At 40.1% G+C, this 16,657-nt stretch overlaps 1 protein-coding gene across 2 annotated transcripts in view; it reads right to left on the bottom strand.

Moving 5' to 3' along the window:
* Positions 1 to 16,657, bottom strand: part of TECRL (trans-2,3-enoyl-CoA reductase like) — a 64,800-nt gene that overhangs the window by 7,261 nt on the left and 40,882 nt on the right. For both annotated transcript variants that reach the window (XM_062611531.1, XM_062611530.1), the window contains exons 5-8: positions 8,230 to 8,345; positions 5,528 to 5,633; positions 3,778 to 3,850; positions 1,805 to 1,848 (exon numbers count right to left, since the gene is read on the bottom strand). In XM_062611531.1, coding sequence (XP_062467515.1) covers positions 1,805 to 1,848; positions 3,778 to 3,850; positions 5,528 to 5,633; positions 8,230 to 8,345 — 339 coding nt within the window. The remainder of the gene's footprint in view (positions 1 to 1,804; positions 1,849 to 3,777; positions 3,851 to 5,527; positions 5,634 to 8,229; positions 8,346 to 16,657) is intronic.

The following is a 16,657-nucleotide window of genomic DNA, read 5'->3' as shown; positions in this document are numbered from 1 at the left end:
TGTACACTAATCCTTAGTATCCCAGATGTAAAATATGAGGCTATGGGAAGCCACACTAAAAAAGACATCATATTTATGATGATAGAATGTTGAAGTCTACATACTATTCTCCCTCTTCATATTCCACATGAGAAAAACATCCCTGCAAAGCTTAGAGTAATTTCTCTAAATATGAGACTCTTTCAGAGGGGCCTGCTGACATGCTTCAGATGACTCAGTACTGTTGTTTACAGCAGCTGCAGGTATATACACTTAAATCAGGGTATGTAATACAGACAAGCCTTTAAAGAAGGGGAACAAAATAATCTTCCAAATATTTTATTTGTATGCTTTAGAAACCTGTGAAAACAGCTTCAGATTATTTTATTTTTCATGTTGCAGGTTTAAGTTCATTGTCTGAGAACCTTCCAGAACAAGGCCTGAAAGGGAAAGGTTTTGAGTTCCCATGGTTAGGAAGTTATCAAAAGAGCTGGAGGAATTTAGACCACACATGAGGTGCTGATGCAGATCTGAAGGGGATGGCCATATTTTATAGCAAATACCCCCAACAGGATTCATCTCTTTGTTTGAAGACAACATTTTTCATAAAAGCTATAACAGGCTGTGTTGCATTGAGTCAAGGAAATTTCATTAGAAAACAAGGTTTTTTCTATGCAGAGGTTTTGACAAGGTTTTACAGGTAGCACTGAATATTCAGGCAAGTGGTTTGCTTGGTTTCAAGTAACCCCTGAGTTTAGTAAGCATGCAGACACAGTAAGGTGCTCTGCACACCACTGTCTACCACTGCCACAGCCTCCTGTCTCCACAGTACAGGAATACTGCTTCCAGCTGTAGAGCCTTACTGAGTGCATGAACTTCATGAGAGTAGTTTTTTGATTGAGTATTCTTTGCTATACCTTATTAGGGCAGGAAAAGCTGAGAACTGCATGGCCAATTCCAGAGACACACACTGCCAAAACCATGATCTTTATGGGTCCTGATTTACAAAACCATTTGAATATTGCTAAGAAGTTGTTGGAATGCTTTTCTGAATAGCGTTTGCCTGAAGGAGCCTAGACACATTACTGTCCCATCTCCCTGTTATATTTCTGGAAACTGATCTGCATCTGATTTTCAGTAAGGCTGACTTGGCTACAGACCCATGCTTGCTTGGGTAAGTTAGCACTGAGCATTTCCAAGATCAATGTGCATGGAGGATGGAAGAGAACGTATGTTCCCATGTAAGAATTTCTTAGTGACTCTCTGTCTCACTATATGGCTATATTCATTCAAATATCAGGTTTAGTAGCCTCAGCCATCCTTTGTCACTTGTCCTTTCCCTTGGCTTAACCCACTTTAGCAGGGATTGTTTTTACTGTTTTTAATAGCTGTTGAGGTTAAGTTATTCCAGGTACACAGTACTACTACAAAGTCTGCTAAGGATGTAATTCTTCAGTATTAAAATACCTTTAAAAAGTGGCAAGTTCCAATCTATCTAAATATAAATGCAGTTAGGAATAGTAATAATTCTGATGATGTTCTCATGGCTATCAGATAGAGTACTTCACATCAAGCTTTTACAGGTAAATAGTACTAGGAGATTCCATGGCCTAGAAACCTTAACAGATTTTCACTAAATCCAGTCAAAGGAGACAAGACTGTGAGCATGAACACACACACACATGTGTATATATATATATATATATATATATATATATATACACACATATATATATATAAATGCATAGCAGCATTACTGCATTTTGCTAAATCATGAGTAATTCTGATTCTACAGTCATTAATAAAACTTTATTTTTGTACATACCAGAAAAGCAAGGGCAGCAAAAGAAACTTGTCTGTAGCCAAATGCTAGAAAATAGAATGAAATTATAAATCGCATTTTACAGTATGCACATGGTTTGATGGGTGAAATTAATCTAGAGCCGTGGGGCAGAAATACTGCTTTCCTGACAGGTTCTGAAGGAAAAAGTGGATATTAACACACAGTATGAAGACAATGCAAACAGTAACAGTACTTGAGAAATGACAGTGTCTCCAGCGCTGATCTCAAGGCAGTTTTCACCTAACTTTTCCTAGTGTTTGTCAGCTTCATATACCCAAAGTGCTCTTGCCAAAGCAGCTGGTGGTGGTAAACTCCTTGGAAAGGCAAGCGGGAGGGGTAAAGTAGAAGAACCAGGTCATTGGCAGAACCAGTCCAGGAATCTCAGCATTATTCATAGGCCCTTCTATCTCCATGGGCAGAGAACCCAAGATGTAACCTATCCATAACTTTTTTCTTTTTTGCTTCCAGTAGTGAGGCAGTAGAGAGGCTTTATTTTATGGCCACTGTCTGCCTCACAGTCTCACCATGCTAGAAATGTATTTAGCTTTTGGAATTTTTACCTGACCTTCGCCTGCTCTCTCCTTTTGGCAATTGTCCCCCGTCCACTGCAGTGCTGTATCATGTTCATCTCCAAAGGTTTACAGGTCTGAGGGCCATGAATCGTGTGTATGTACCTCATTTCCCTAACCAGGTCTCGGAGAGCCTTTACTTTTGAGAGCCCTTTTTCTGGCACATGACTCCTCTGAGTTGCCAAAAATCCTGCATATGCTAAAAATTCTGCATAGCATTCTGCGACTATCTCCTTGCCTTCCCTTACCTGTCCCCAAATCAGCAGTCTCTGGATATGGCTGTGGAGGTCACCTCTCCTGCACCCAAAATAAATCATACATGCTAACTGTGCCAGAGGGCTGGTGATGCTGCAGCTTTAGTCTCATGTAGCTATTATTGCCATTTTAAGGCAGTTGCGAACAATTAGAAGTACTTCTGCATGCTTTCTCTGTTGGAAAGTTATGTCCGGAACAAATGATTCCCTCTATAAAGAAGCTGCACCTTCTGATTTGATGGCCTAGACTGCTAAAAACTGTGTTTAGGGAGGTTTCAGCATTGTTTGCAGCATTACTGTTAAAGCCACACCAAATTCAACTTTCAATTAATCACTTAATTCTTAAATAGAACTTGTGTGTTATTTTGAAAGGAAAGCAAGTGCCATGTAGGAGATTTTTTTTTATTGAAAACAAAAATTTTAATTTAACTGAGTGTAAATAAAAATGGCAAATCAAACCTTTTGTTCCCAAGGCTCATAAATAAGATGCAGAAAAAGGCTCAGGTGTAGCAAGGAAAGTAAAGGAGCAGGAAATAAAATTTATGCCAATTATGCTCAAAAGCAGCAAAATTTCAAAGAGTAAACAAGAAAAAAAAACATAAAGAAACAGCAGTGTAATAATGAAATCTGAGAAGGAATAAAATGATGAATGAAATCTGGAAGCAAAATCATAGGCTTTTTTGTCATTATCAGCATTAATATCTGATTAACTTTTTCTGGTTTCTCACAAAAAATAATCTTAATTTTTATTGAGAGGATGCACCTTTAACAAAAAAATACCTCCTCTAAGAAAATGGAGCCAGCTCTGCTTCAATCCTACATTCTTAATACAAACATTGTGAAGATGAGCAAAATATATCGATCTTTGCATTTTCTCCACTTGGTCAATATTTCCAGTTCACAAAACTAGACAGTGATTGACCCTGACTGAACAGGAACATACATTCAGCAGCACAGCAGGAGTGCCTCATGCACAACAGTCTTCCTTCTGACAGGGAGTAAAAGCTAATCTCTGGCTAGATTAGTCATACGCTCTCATTTGAGAGCCTTCTATTGATTTTGAAGGACTTAAAGTTGCATGCAAAAAACTTTTTAAAAACCAAGGTCAGTTTTGTGTTCTACTTATACATACATGGTGGCGTATATTGTGGGTGATTGATGTAGTATGCAATCCAGGAAGTGAATCCCCAGTAAAAGGCACAGCCCTGGAATGGACAAAAGAGAGGTTTTGGTTTTTTTGTTAGACAGGGCGATAAACAAGTACAAACCATAACTTTATAAATTCTGGTAAGTGCTAAACACAGATGACTGCTGAAAAACTTTGCAGTGGCTTTTTGAGTCACAGAATATAGATCTTTTCTAGATGCTATGAAGCCACTAAAAAAAAGTAAAATGGCACACAGTGTAGATTTTTTGGATTGTTAAATGTATTTTATGCCTTTTGTAGAAATTGACATTTGTTTTCTCCTTATTAGATTCTACTGCTAAAGGGCACATTTCTCAGAGCTGTACTATTAAAAGTCTATGGCTGGTTAACACAGCTGAACTGCTACTATACCTTAATCTCAACATTTCCAAGAAATATAGAACTAGCCAAACAGAATGCTAAACCAGCTAAGACGAGTAAAACTAAAGAGGCTTTTTTTAACCCTGGCAAAAAAATGGCATGCAGTTCCTATAAAGATATTTGAGCTACATACTGCATCTACTCCCATGGATCGAGGCCCACTTCATCTTCTTGTTAAAAAGCAGTACTCCAGCTGCCTTTGCTTGATGAATGAAGTCATGGGATTGGGAAAGCCCAGAGATAATGTGATCATATTCTTGGTCTGTGTAGAGGGGGTTACTGCTCTCGTCCTTTGTACAAGGGCAAAACCAAAACCCACCAGCCAAAGAACTGAAACCACCCTGGAGACTGCAGAAAGCCTTTCTATGTGTCTAAGCTAAGGATCCTGTGCTCAATACCTTCTTGAGAAGAGCAGTGTGCTGGGACTGGATACAGCTCTATCCCATAAGTAGGGCTGCAAGTCAGGCTTTCTCCTTTTAAACTTTTTATCCAGTGCCACACAAGGGGATAATCGTAACCCTGAGTCTTTAACTCCCACATGCATGAATCACTTTGGAAATGGCACTCTGGTTCCAAAGCTCTTTAGCTTTCTCTAGCTGTGCATCTCATTAGCTCCTTTCTGACTGGAACTGAGTCAAGCCCCCTACCATGGCCATACATTTATATCCTTCACTAAAATCTTAAATGTATTGCAAAGCTTTTAAAGGGAGGATCTTTACATCACACTGAATGGGATGGGAAGTCAGGTGATATAAAATTACCAAGACAGAGTATGTGAAATAAAAGAAAGTAGAGCCTGTAAGTAATGACACACAGTTGAAACTGGGGAGGCTTTGGGAGACACAAGACTTTAGGTCACCTCAGTATCTTTCTTCCTGGGGCATCCATCTATAGAAGGAGAGTAATTATTATTTTTTTTCCATCTGTAATTTGGTTTTCACTTCCTAATGCAAGCCTGTCTCATGCTCTATATTTATATTGCACTGAGGAAGTAGAGTGATTTCTGTCAGCATTACTAGATGTTGCAGCAGCATATCTCACAATAAAATAGTATTCAGTCTGACAAATATCCTAGACATGACATTCAGTCCCTTGGGTGGATGAGTCAAAGTGGACATTGACATGCAGGAGCAAAAGCTGACACTGATTTCAGTTCATGTCCTTGGGGACATGGCCCTGAATTTTTTCCTATATTTGTATTTTGACTAATTCCTGGAGCTAGAAATAAATTGTTTTTTATTCTTCTGTCTTCTTCCAAGGACTGCTTTGATATGGGAATATTATCTCTTACAGGAAATGATAAACATATTGTCACCTTTATCATATTTTTCAGAGGAGTGTGCCCTCCCGAAAACTTGTGAACAAATAACGTCTCCAGAAGATGTCTGATGTAGTGTAAACAATGGCAGAAGCAGGCCAAGCTGGAAGGGAAAAAAATCAACGTGAGTGGAAACTGCTTTTCATTACTTCACAATTTAATGTCACAAAAGGAGTAAGGACTAAAATCCTAAAACCGCAGTCACACTGAATTTGTTAAGATATTGTCTTAATTGAAGCATCTGTATCCAAAGATTAATGGAATCATTTTCAATATTATAAAAAAGTTTTTTTCATTTTGCAGACAAGCAACTTATTTTTACTAGCCTTGAATTAAAGAGTTTTTTGAGCTCTGAATGAGTTACATATTTTTGACAAGACATTAAAACAGGACAGCTGTGTATAAAAGCAGGCATCTGCTGTGCTTTTCCAGAAGATGTCTCCCATGTTTTAAGGCCACCTTAATACTCCTGTAGAATGTATCTGACATTTAAAAACATTCTGAATATCTTCTGAATGGTTTCCTTGTCCTTTGCCAACTTGGCTAGCTGCATGGAGGTAGTTTGTATTTCATTTCCTTGTGGATGCAAAATGAGATTTTGTTGCAAAGTTAATCTATGCTGATGGCTTTTTTGTTGCTCTTTACAATGAAATGAGGTAATTGTTGTAGAAATTATTTTACTGATTCTTTTTTGAGGAAGGTTATGAAACAATAACAGGCGTTGATGATTTGCTTCCGAGAATAAGTTGCAGCTCATAGAGATTGAGTTTCAGAAACAAATGTCAAGAGTGATTCCTGGTGGCATTTTATCTTGGTTACATTTACCATATTACCAGAGCCTGTCTCACAGTGAACCAATTATAAGATATAAATGAAAAGTGGTTTTCAGCATATGAAATCTCAAAGAGTCAAAGATTAAACAATTTCAAAGTAATTAAACCAGAGAGAATTGAACTAAGAAAATTTCAAACAATTAACGACTTATCTAAAAGTCTAGAGCAAACTTTAAGCTTTGCTGGGAATTTTAAAATTAATTTGGTTTAGGATGACAACCTCAGATGAACTCATTAAGGGGCAGCCACTGGGAGGATTCCACACATCCCTTGCCCACTTAAAATAAGGTTAAGGTATTTCTAACTCTTCTGTGCCATCAGAAATTATCTTCCTGTGAATGTATGAGCAAGAAAAGGAAGTTAAGCATCTTGCACTCTGGATTTGAATTCAGCTATTCTGTGTTCTTTCCCAGTTCCATTAACTCCCTTACTGTATGTATTTCCAAGTCTCTGTTTCTCCACCTGTAAAAGGTATTATTACTCACTGTGTTTCTCTGCTGTATACCAACAACACTGATTCTGCAATCATAGCATGGAAAAAGTGTTGTGGGAAAGCTGTACAGTTTGTTGAGGCTCCTAGTTCTCTGTGTGCCCTCCCACTTCCAGTGCTCCAACTTGTGCAGCCAACAGGCTTTTCTTTATCATGTTCCACCCCTTTGCCAGGCACTAGTCCTCCAGAATGGAGACAGTCACACTGAAGGGAATTAAGCTCCTTAAGTGTGAAAGTTCCCAGCCTGCTTGGTGCATTAACCACCATCCTGTGGAGGGGTACAGTTGGTGGTGGAAGTGCCTTGATCATCCCTGGGAGTTACTGTGAATAGTGATTGCCACTTTCTTATCTGCAAGAGTTTTTAATCCCTCTCATTCATCAAGTCTGCTTTGTTTTTTCCAGAGTCCTGCAGAAGGTTTGGGAATGGCAGGGGCTGTTGAAGGTCATAAGAAACTATCTTGGCTGTCTGTCCTCTCTTCCTTGCTTTTTTGGCACATTTTTGCATGCTAGAAGACTAAGCAGGTTGTGTTTCATTGTGGTCAGCTCCTGCTGTATTATATCAGAGCTGTTTCATTTTCCTTGTTAGCATTACTGTTCCACTGATGGAAGGAAGCAAAGCTATCTGGTTTATGCTTATATATGAGCTCCTCTGATTTATTTCTGTACAACCTGTTCTCTTCACTGTTTTATACTGCTAGCTGAGCTCTTATTTTTATTTGTCACTTAAGTTTTTTTATTTCTAAAAAGTCTTTCAGAGCACAAACATGTAAAGTATGGTCCAACAGAAATAGTTCATTTTGAAGAGGTTAGTTTCAAAAATCAAAGTACCAGTTCCAAATTCCTATGGTGCTTCTTTTGAGTTTCTCAGTTTTTCTTGTCCTGACTTATGCCATGTAGATCTCTCAGAATTCCTCCTTGTGCCTAGGCAAGAGCTAGCGTGGAGGTAATTATCTTCTGTGCTGAATGCTGATGCTACTCATCTTATGAATGGGAATGTGCTGTAAGGATACTAGGAGTAGGACACCTGAAGTGTTGTCCTCTCTTACCTGTCAAGTGTGACTTTGGATGACTACTGCTGTAGGTTTTATTTCACCTTATGCTGTGAGTCTAGAGTGAAGACTACTTGGGGAAAATACTACACCTTCCACTGTGACGAGGTGCAGTGACCATTGCAACTGGGATCCTGGTTTTGGTCAGGCTTTTGAGTGCTGCTAGGATAACAAATGGCTATTGATAATAACAGTCTGAAACTCCCACTGCCTCTGAGACATTGCATGCAGCCTCAGAGTCTCTGTAACATTTTCAGCCCTGGAAATGCAGTCTCCATCCCTGGCTCCTTGTCCTCCAGGAAGATATTTCACACAAGTATCACTTACTGAACCACTGGGTGCCGAAAGTTCTTCTTAGTTTCCACATGATCATAGATAGTTGAGAGGCGAATGTAAAAGAACAGATATATTAGAAGAGGCCCAGTGTTTTCTGTTAGAAAAAACTAGAAATGAAAAAGAAAATAGATGTATCAGAGTAGGAAATTGTACTAATAAAGGCAAGAGAAAAAGAATACCCTTATCCACAACACGTACTTGTCCTTTGAATGTATCTAGAAAATGAAAAAGAGATTTCTGTGCAGAACATTAACCCAGTCAGGAATACTTCCTGGAAGGCAGTCACAATCACTGTTATCTCCTCTTTGTACTTTTGGCTGTGCTATCGAATGCCTATTAGGAATCTAAATAACACTGAAAATTGTGATCCAAAAGCTGAAGACAGCTTGCTTTTCACCAGTGTTTTTTGTAATTAAGTGTTCCATCAGATAAAACCCAGCCAAGCATGACAGAGGCAAGTATAGCTTTGAATCCTGGTTGCTAGCAGAGTCACCAGGAAGGGAGGGTTCATTGCTTGAAATTTGGTGGCTGGTGCAGGAGCAGGACCTGCCTGCCTGGTGTATGGCCCTTTGAGCCTGTTCTTCAGTGGCTGAGTGGAACTAATCCCTGTACAGAAGAAGAATCCTGTGGTGGGCAGACTGAACAAGTAAGTTATGCTGTAAACCAGAAAGAAATAGTTTCATCTCCACATTGTCACCCCTGCTAGCCATAGAGAGCCAAGAGGACATGTGGGGGCACAGACAGAAGGTAGAGTTATAGTGCTGCCAATTAGCCTCCTTCAGTTTTACATTCTGGCTTTGATTTGGTGCACCCTGTATTGCCTTTTGTCAGAGCACACTCTTAAGCTACAAACAGCTGGAAGAAGGAGAACATGGTTAGAGTGATATGAGGCCTGGATTTGATCATCTGTCCCCACTGGAATGAATCTCAGAATAAAAAGGAAATGGTGTAGTCCTACATATTTACAAAGACCAGCAACTGGCGAATCATAACTCAAGTGCATAGTATTGCTTAAGGGGTAGAGAGTCATAACTAATGGGCCATTTGGCTTTAAGGTGGCTATTTGCACTGCTATGGAATTGTAATGTATAAATACCTGTGGCTTAAGGAAGCAACAGCAAATTTAGACTACCTTTCTTAAAAGCAGTAGTTGGCAGGCAGTCTGAACCCCAGTAGGCTATTCTTCTAATCACTCTTCAGAAGAACTTTGAAACAGAAAGGTTTACCTGCAGAAATACTCTGCAATTAGATTTCCTTCATTTGGGACCCCAGTACCATTTCTTTCCCCTATTACAGCAGGAAACTTCTTTGACATTTCAGCCTTTCATATCAGGACTGTCTCCAAAAGTATCATTCTTAAGTGCTCTCTATCAAGGAAATGTAAAATTCTCTTTTTTTCAGCGTGACACCATGATTTCTGCGCTCCATTTAGGCTCTGCAGGATCCCAAACGTGGTGGGGGGGATGTATGGAAACATTTAATCAAGGAGTTTCTAAGAGCCCACATTGTTGTGGAACACATCACAGCCAAGGGCTTATGAGAATTTTGTCCTAATAGCAGTTGTATGGGCCTATTTCTAACTGTGAGCCCACTGTGTTAGGCACTCTGCAATCACTGGTAAGAGACAGCCTCTGCTACGAAAATGGGATACACTAAGTATAGACAATGGTGGCATAGAATACAGAGATGCAGATTGTATGGTCTGGACAGGACAGTGTAAGAGCTTTGGAGTAAACTGCTTTCTTCAGTGTAGCTTTTCCTCTCAGCTGTTATTTGCACCGCAGAATACACCTGTAACTGCCAGCTTTTATCATCTGTTTGGCATGAGCATATTACAAAGCTGCCAGGAAAAGTCTGGCAGGACTTAGCACCAAATTGCGGTTACTTGTCACTGCATCAAGTGTTCCCCCTTGCTCCCTGGCTGATTTCAGATGCTGTAGGAGAAGGAAAGCTTCAGGATTCAGTAAAAAAAAATACATTCTGTATTTAACAGCCAAAGCTACCAGCCTTGTGATAAATACCTGTGACTGGAGGAGGAGGTGTTTTTGATGTAGGAACGGGGATGCAGAGCCTCCCATCACAGCAATTCAGAGAAGCAGCAGAGAGCACCAACAGCAGCTCTTGAGCTGGGATTTCTGGAAGTGAGCAGCATCAGCATGCTAAGGGTACTTTACAGGCTGGGTACGAGGTCCTGTCTTATCTGTATGTCAGTCGCAACTGACACAAAGTGTTTATCACCCATGTGGAGGCAGGCAGCCCAGGGTCAGCTGTGAGATTTGCAAAGTACTTATTGTCTGACAGATGACTGTCTGGCAGGACTGTGTTTTCCTTTGTCATAACTGCATCACCTGGCTGGAACATAGGTAAGATCAGTAACATTCTGGTTTACAGGATGAGATTCAGTTTGCTGTAGTGTTTTTCTTTGGGTTGGGTTTTTGGGGGAATTTTTTTTTCCCATTTTGGGTGAGTTTCAGTCTGTTTCCCTCTGTTGCATCTCCCATGCTGCAACCTCTGCTCTGCTTCTCCAGCTCACTGATTTTAAATTCATGAGAAATGAAAAGTGAGTTCCAGTAGGGTAGGCAGAGAAATTCTGCTAAAAATCCCAGGAGTTCAAGCAGGTGGAAGGGAAAGTACTCTTAAATTAACACAAAATTACTATCAGTTCAAACTGCTGAGAAACAAAGGCAAGCACCATTCTTTTACCATTGATTCTTAATGAATATATGCAATTAAATCTACCTAGTACCTTCATACTCATTCTATAGCTGACTGCTGGCCTTGGGGAGTTATTAGATGTGTTGAGGATCAGTTCATTATATCACTTTTACAGATGCTCAAAACCCCTACAAAATTACTAAGATACTAGTTCCTGCTAATATATCTTGCAAAAATTATAAAAATATTAAAGAAAACCCTGAAAATAATAACATATTGTAGTTTATGGACAAAAGAAATATAATTTTGTAACGAAAAAAAAAAGCGCTTATTTAAAACAGAGCATTTTTCTTCCGTAGAAATGCAAAAAGAATCCAGTATTTGAAAAAAATTACTTTTTCTTAACCATCTTGTGGGTCTGCCTAGATTATTTTGATGTATTTGGTACAGGCAAATGTGGTGGTCCATAGTAAAAACAAAGATCTTTTCCTGAAGGAGCTTTACATCTCTATTACAGTGTACATAGCTCAACAGAATTTAACTGCTGAGCTCATCATAAACTCTCTGAAGAAAGAAAACAGAAGATTGTCCATTTTTTTCCACATCTATACACTCTATTTTATATCTTGCGTAATGTCCAGTTCTTTTATCTTCTTTCTCTCCTCTCCAGTGTCTGGCATTATGTATGCTACATACCTGTTTTTCTTAGTGGCATAAAGTGATGTTCTTGAATCAAACCTCTCCCAGGCGTGAGCTCATTACAGGGCGGTAAACTCAAGCTTCTTTAACTGTCTCAGTTATCAGGTCCTTGGGGAACTGATTCAGTAATACCTAAACTGTAAACCCCTACTACATACACAACAAAACAGACTGGTAATACATCAAAAGAGAGCTAAGGTGGGGTCTCCATCATTCAAGAGATGATGAGACAAATGAGAAAACAATACAGGATAGCCAATTCGCAAACCAGCGAGGCATCTCATCTTTCGTAAGCCAGACTGCACATGCTTCTACTATGTGTGTTTAAGGCCAGGTTCGTTGGGCCTTTGAGCAACCTATACTAGTGGATGGCATCCCTGTTCATGGCAGGTGATTGGAACTAGATGAGCTTTAAGGTCCTTTCCAATCCAAACCATTCTGTGATTCTATGATCTCTGTTCAGATAATCATGCCAGTAACACTTTGCTGAACTGAGTAACAATCAGGTCAGGAATTATAATTCCAGACCTTATGAGGCAGGAGGTATATTAGGGAGATATGAATGCAGCAGAGGCAAAAGGAGCTCTCTAAAATTATTTAAGGGAATGTGAGGTGACTTTTCTGGCTGACATAGTGCCTGGGACCATCCCAACAGGCCTGCTACAGGGAATGGAAAGGGTTTTGATGTGAGTTAATAGTACTGTGTGTACTGCTTGGAAAAATGCAGAAAAAGACAAAAAGAAGCTAGAAACAGAGTGGGTGGAATGGAGGGAGCCTGAAAAGAAGTCCAACAGAATCCTTATAAATGAATGGCCTGTGGATTAGCAGTCTTCACATAAGGGCATCAGCTAATTACTCTCTGTAATGTTTACGACATGCCCTTTCAGTAATACCACACAACATACCCTATCTTGTATCATATTGCCTTTTGGCATAATCTCACATTATCTCATTTATGACAAGCTGCAGAGCAGAGCTGAGGAAAGGCCATACAGTCTTTTCCATACTCATCCCCTCCTGCAGCTCTTTCCATACCATGTAGGGTCACTTTCCCAGTTCATCGGTGCCGGCTGTGATGTTTTCTATTCCACTGCCAACAGGATGTCTGGGTTCATGCAGGGGAAGCAGAGGGCATGGTATGATGATGACACCTGCAGCCAGGACAATGGCTTGTGGTCATTGCCTGAAGCTCTCAGCACAGTGAGAGATACAAAATAGCATGAGCGTGTCCTGGGTAACTCTGGAAAAACAACTGCAGTATATAAATTATATATCAGACAGAGCTCAGTTTCTCTGATAAATGTGAGACAAAGGCACCAGTTTCAGGTCTGAGCCAGGGTCAGATTGAGACAGTAGGTACCGCATAAAGAGCAGCATTACTGATATGAGACAGGCAATTACTATGTGTGAGTGTATGCAGCACAGCTGGGATTTCTGAGAAACCCAAGAGAAACAGGGAGTTGAACACCCTCAAGTCTCCAAATCATATTCAACTTTGCCTCTAACTAGCATAGACTCCCTTTACAATAACAGCCCTCAGTGCTCTTAGCTAATGATCATTAAGGAACATTATTAATTTCTGGAATAATTTCTACTTTGTATGCTTTGCTACCTCATTAAAGCCCATATAGTTACCTGGATATGATAAAGGCGTAATTTTAGCAGCACCTCTTAAATCTTCACCTCTTTAAATTTTGTATTTGCATGTTTGCAAACATCTGCAACAGCAGCAGCTCTTTTGCATCAGGTAGTACAAATCTTAAGGGCTGCTTAAATATTCAGTGATTTTTGTTTCAGTTTGTCCTGGGTTTAGGGGTAGCAGTCAATTTTATTCCTTCTTGGTAGCTGGTGCAGCGCTGTGTTTTGACTTTCAGCCTGGGAACAGTGCTGATAACACCGATGTTTTTAGTTGCTGCTCAGTAATGTTTACTCTGACCAAGGACTTTGTGAGTCTCATGCTCTGCCAGGGAGGGGAGGGGAAGCCGGGAGGAAGCAGAGACAGGACACCTGACCCAAACTAGCCAAATTGGTATTCCATACCACAGCATGTCATGCCCAGGAGGTAACTTGGAGTTACCCAGAAGGACATGGGGTCTTCTGGGTCGGGCTCGTTTCGGCAGGTGGTATCGTATTCTCTTCCCTTGTCATTTTCTCTTACCAATATTATCATTGGTGGTAGCAGTAGTGATTTGTTATATATATAAGTTATACCTTAGTTACTGGACTGTTCTTATCTTAACCCATGGGAGTTACATTCTTTTGATTCTCCTCCCCATTCCTCCAGGAGCGGGGAAGGGGTGGGTGGCGGGAAGGAAAGAAAGAGGGAGGAAAGGGGGAGTGAGTGAACGAGCTGGCTGGCTGGGTTTAAACCACGACACAGTTCTCATGGAACTGGCTAACCCATTCTAAAAACTTAAACAGTGCAAGCAGGGGCACCTGGAACTTCCCTTTTTGTAGAGTATTTCAGGCTGCAGTTCAATATTTACTGCAAATAGCAGAGATAGGGATGGATTTGCTATAGGATTTTATAGGAAAATTCAGCTGACTCAGGCCAGATTCAGGAGGTGGGGAGTGAACAATGATGGCTGCTGTTTGTCCCTGATCCAGGCCTGTGTTCCCTCTGGGGAAAGGGAGGTGAAATCCCAGCTTCTTTCTTCTTGTGTCTTCTCCTAAGACTGAGTTGTCTGAAACCACTGGTTTGGCATCAGACCACTTCATACTCTGGTCAAGATTCTTCCCTGGGAGCACAAGCCTTTTCATGTTTCTTACCCAAAATGGAAAACTACTGTAAATTAATTAATGCTCTTCTCTTACACACACATATTATATGTTATGTATGCAAAGCACTCAAGTTCTGTTTGTAACCAAACACCAATGTGAGTTCAGATTTGCTGCCAAATCTCTACAGGGCTTTGACAGCCTTTTGAAATCCATCACATAATGTGTATCATTTTAAAATGTATATTTATCATCTGCTATGCAGATACCTAAATGAGATAGTTTTTTTTTTTGACACCTGGCAATTATTAATAACCTCAAGCAGCTCTTCCACATTGCCTTTCATCTAGAAGCCTCAAAGCGATTTGCAAAGAGGAAAATACTATTATTTTCGTGACGCACATCTGGAAACTGAAATACAGAGAAATTCAGTCACTTGTCAAGGTCAACAGACAAGCTATGCAAAGAATAACAAGGGGGTACGTGGTCCTCTCAAACACTGGTTCAGTCTCTGGGTCAGTCTCCCAAACACTGGTTCACTCTTGTCTTTGTGCTCTCCTTAACCTCAGTATGGGACTGGGCAAAAATTTCCCATACAAAATAATTTTGACAGGCTTATAGATTCTAGAGGGACTAAAACTTCTCAAATTTGTGTAGATTAAAAAATAGTCAACCTCTCTAATTACTCCAAATACAAATAGGAAAGGTTTTGCACTTATAAGCACCTTACATCAAGTAGCTCTTTGTTTCTTAAGTAGCAGGAAGGGTTTAAGCATAAAGTTGTGTATAACTGAAGGAAACAGCTTTTTCTGTTTATGCTTACTGAATTCTCTCTATCTACTTTTTGTAGTTGAATTGGTAAAAACTCAAGGGTATTACCATAAACACACATGCATAGGTTCTCCAGCCTGTACTGCATTCAACAACAACTAAAGCGTTCACCCTTCAGAATCAATTTTCCTAGTAGCTCTTTAACTCTCTTTGGCACCTGAAAAGATGACACATTGGCATGGTCCATCATGAGCTGAGACCAAGAGAAATTATTGCAACGCTGTTTGCCTTCTCAGAAACAGCGTCTGAGGAATCGCAATTGCCAGCTGGGCTGTTTCACAGTTCTCTTCCCTTATCAGCTGACTTCATGCTGCCACTGGGCAGTAACAAAGAGCCAAAAGTACATGTGGCCCAAGGAAAGGCACAAACAAGTAAAACCATGGCAAGAAATCAGGCAAATGCAAACTGCTGTGTCCTGATAACTCTGAAGGTTGAAAATTATTAGAATTAATCAAATAAATAGTTAGACCCATCTTGTGTGTGTAGCTTGCCTCTGTGAAAGGTTATAATGTTTTGAAAGTTCATAGCATTTGACTGGCATCAGCTCAAGATTTGGCCAGTTGTACCAAGGTAGAGAAACACTTACCATGTGTTCAAGCAGAAACCCTTGCCAAGTATAAGCTGTTAACTATAAAATGGAGGTACTTTGCGTTACAATTGTAGTTGGGAAAGGTGATGTAGAGGAAACAGTGACTTCTTTTTTTCCTGGAGATCATCTTCTATGATCAAATTATCTATTGATCCAAAAGTCTTAGCAATGAAAAGCTACTTGGGGATTTTTCTCTCTCTGACGCTTTGTTGTTCTTTAGCCAGTCACAGATCTACACAGAATCACACATTCTGTTTATCTGGCACTGCTGTTAAGTTTTTCATGTACCCACAATTCCCTGAAAGTGTTACTCAATTTGTAGAATCCTGTTCCACAGCTGTGTTTGAATGCAAGCTTTGATATGTAGCCACTGAGAAATACATTCAGTGACATCCTCCACTGACACATCCACAGATCCTCTGCTTTCTCTCTTACCTTGACATCAAATTCCTTCCAAAGCAATGACCATATGAGTTTTCTTACATTATCTTCTTCACACTGGTCCAGTAGTTTTCTGGGACTCCCAGCCCTCCCAATCCTTCAAATTCCTCAGATCCTGTCTTTTTTTTCTTCTATTATAATTGTCTGTACTTCTACATCCTATTGAACAGGTTACTGAAGTCTCTTTTTCCCTTCCCAAATTATGGGAAACATCTCAAGTTGTTCCCCATGGAAAGCTCAAAGCTGCCCTCAGGATAGAGAAGATGGAGAAAATCAATCTGCAGCAGTTTGGCTGCCTCTTTTTCAAACCCATCAATACTCATTAATTGCTTCATATCACACTCATCCCTCTGACTTCATGGGATTGTTCCACATGTGCAGGACCAGCTGAGTGAGCTCTGCCAGCCACAGTCAGAGCAAATTTGTTCCTTCCCTATTCACCACTCATTCACCCCCACAGGACAGAAGAAAAATGGTACTTGTGCA

The sequence above is a fragment of the Pezoporus occidentalis genome, unplaced genomic scaffold (genome assembly GCF_034315485.1).
Source record: "Pezoporus occidentalis ecotype Australia unplaced genomic scaffold, CSIRO_AGI_Poc_V1 ctg154, whole genome shotgun sequence".
Taxonomy (NCBI): Eukaryota; Metazoa; Chordata; class Aves; order Psittaciformes; family Psittacidae; genus Pezoporus; species Pezoporus occidentalis.
This window is presented reverse-complemented; position numbering and strand designations above follow the sequence as displayed.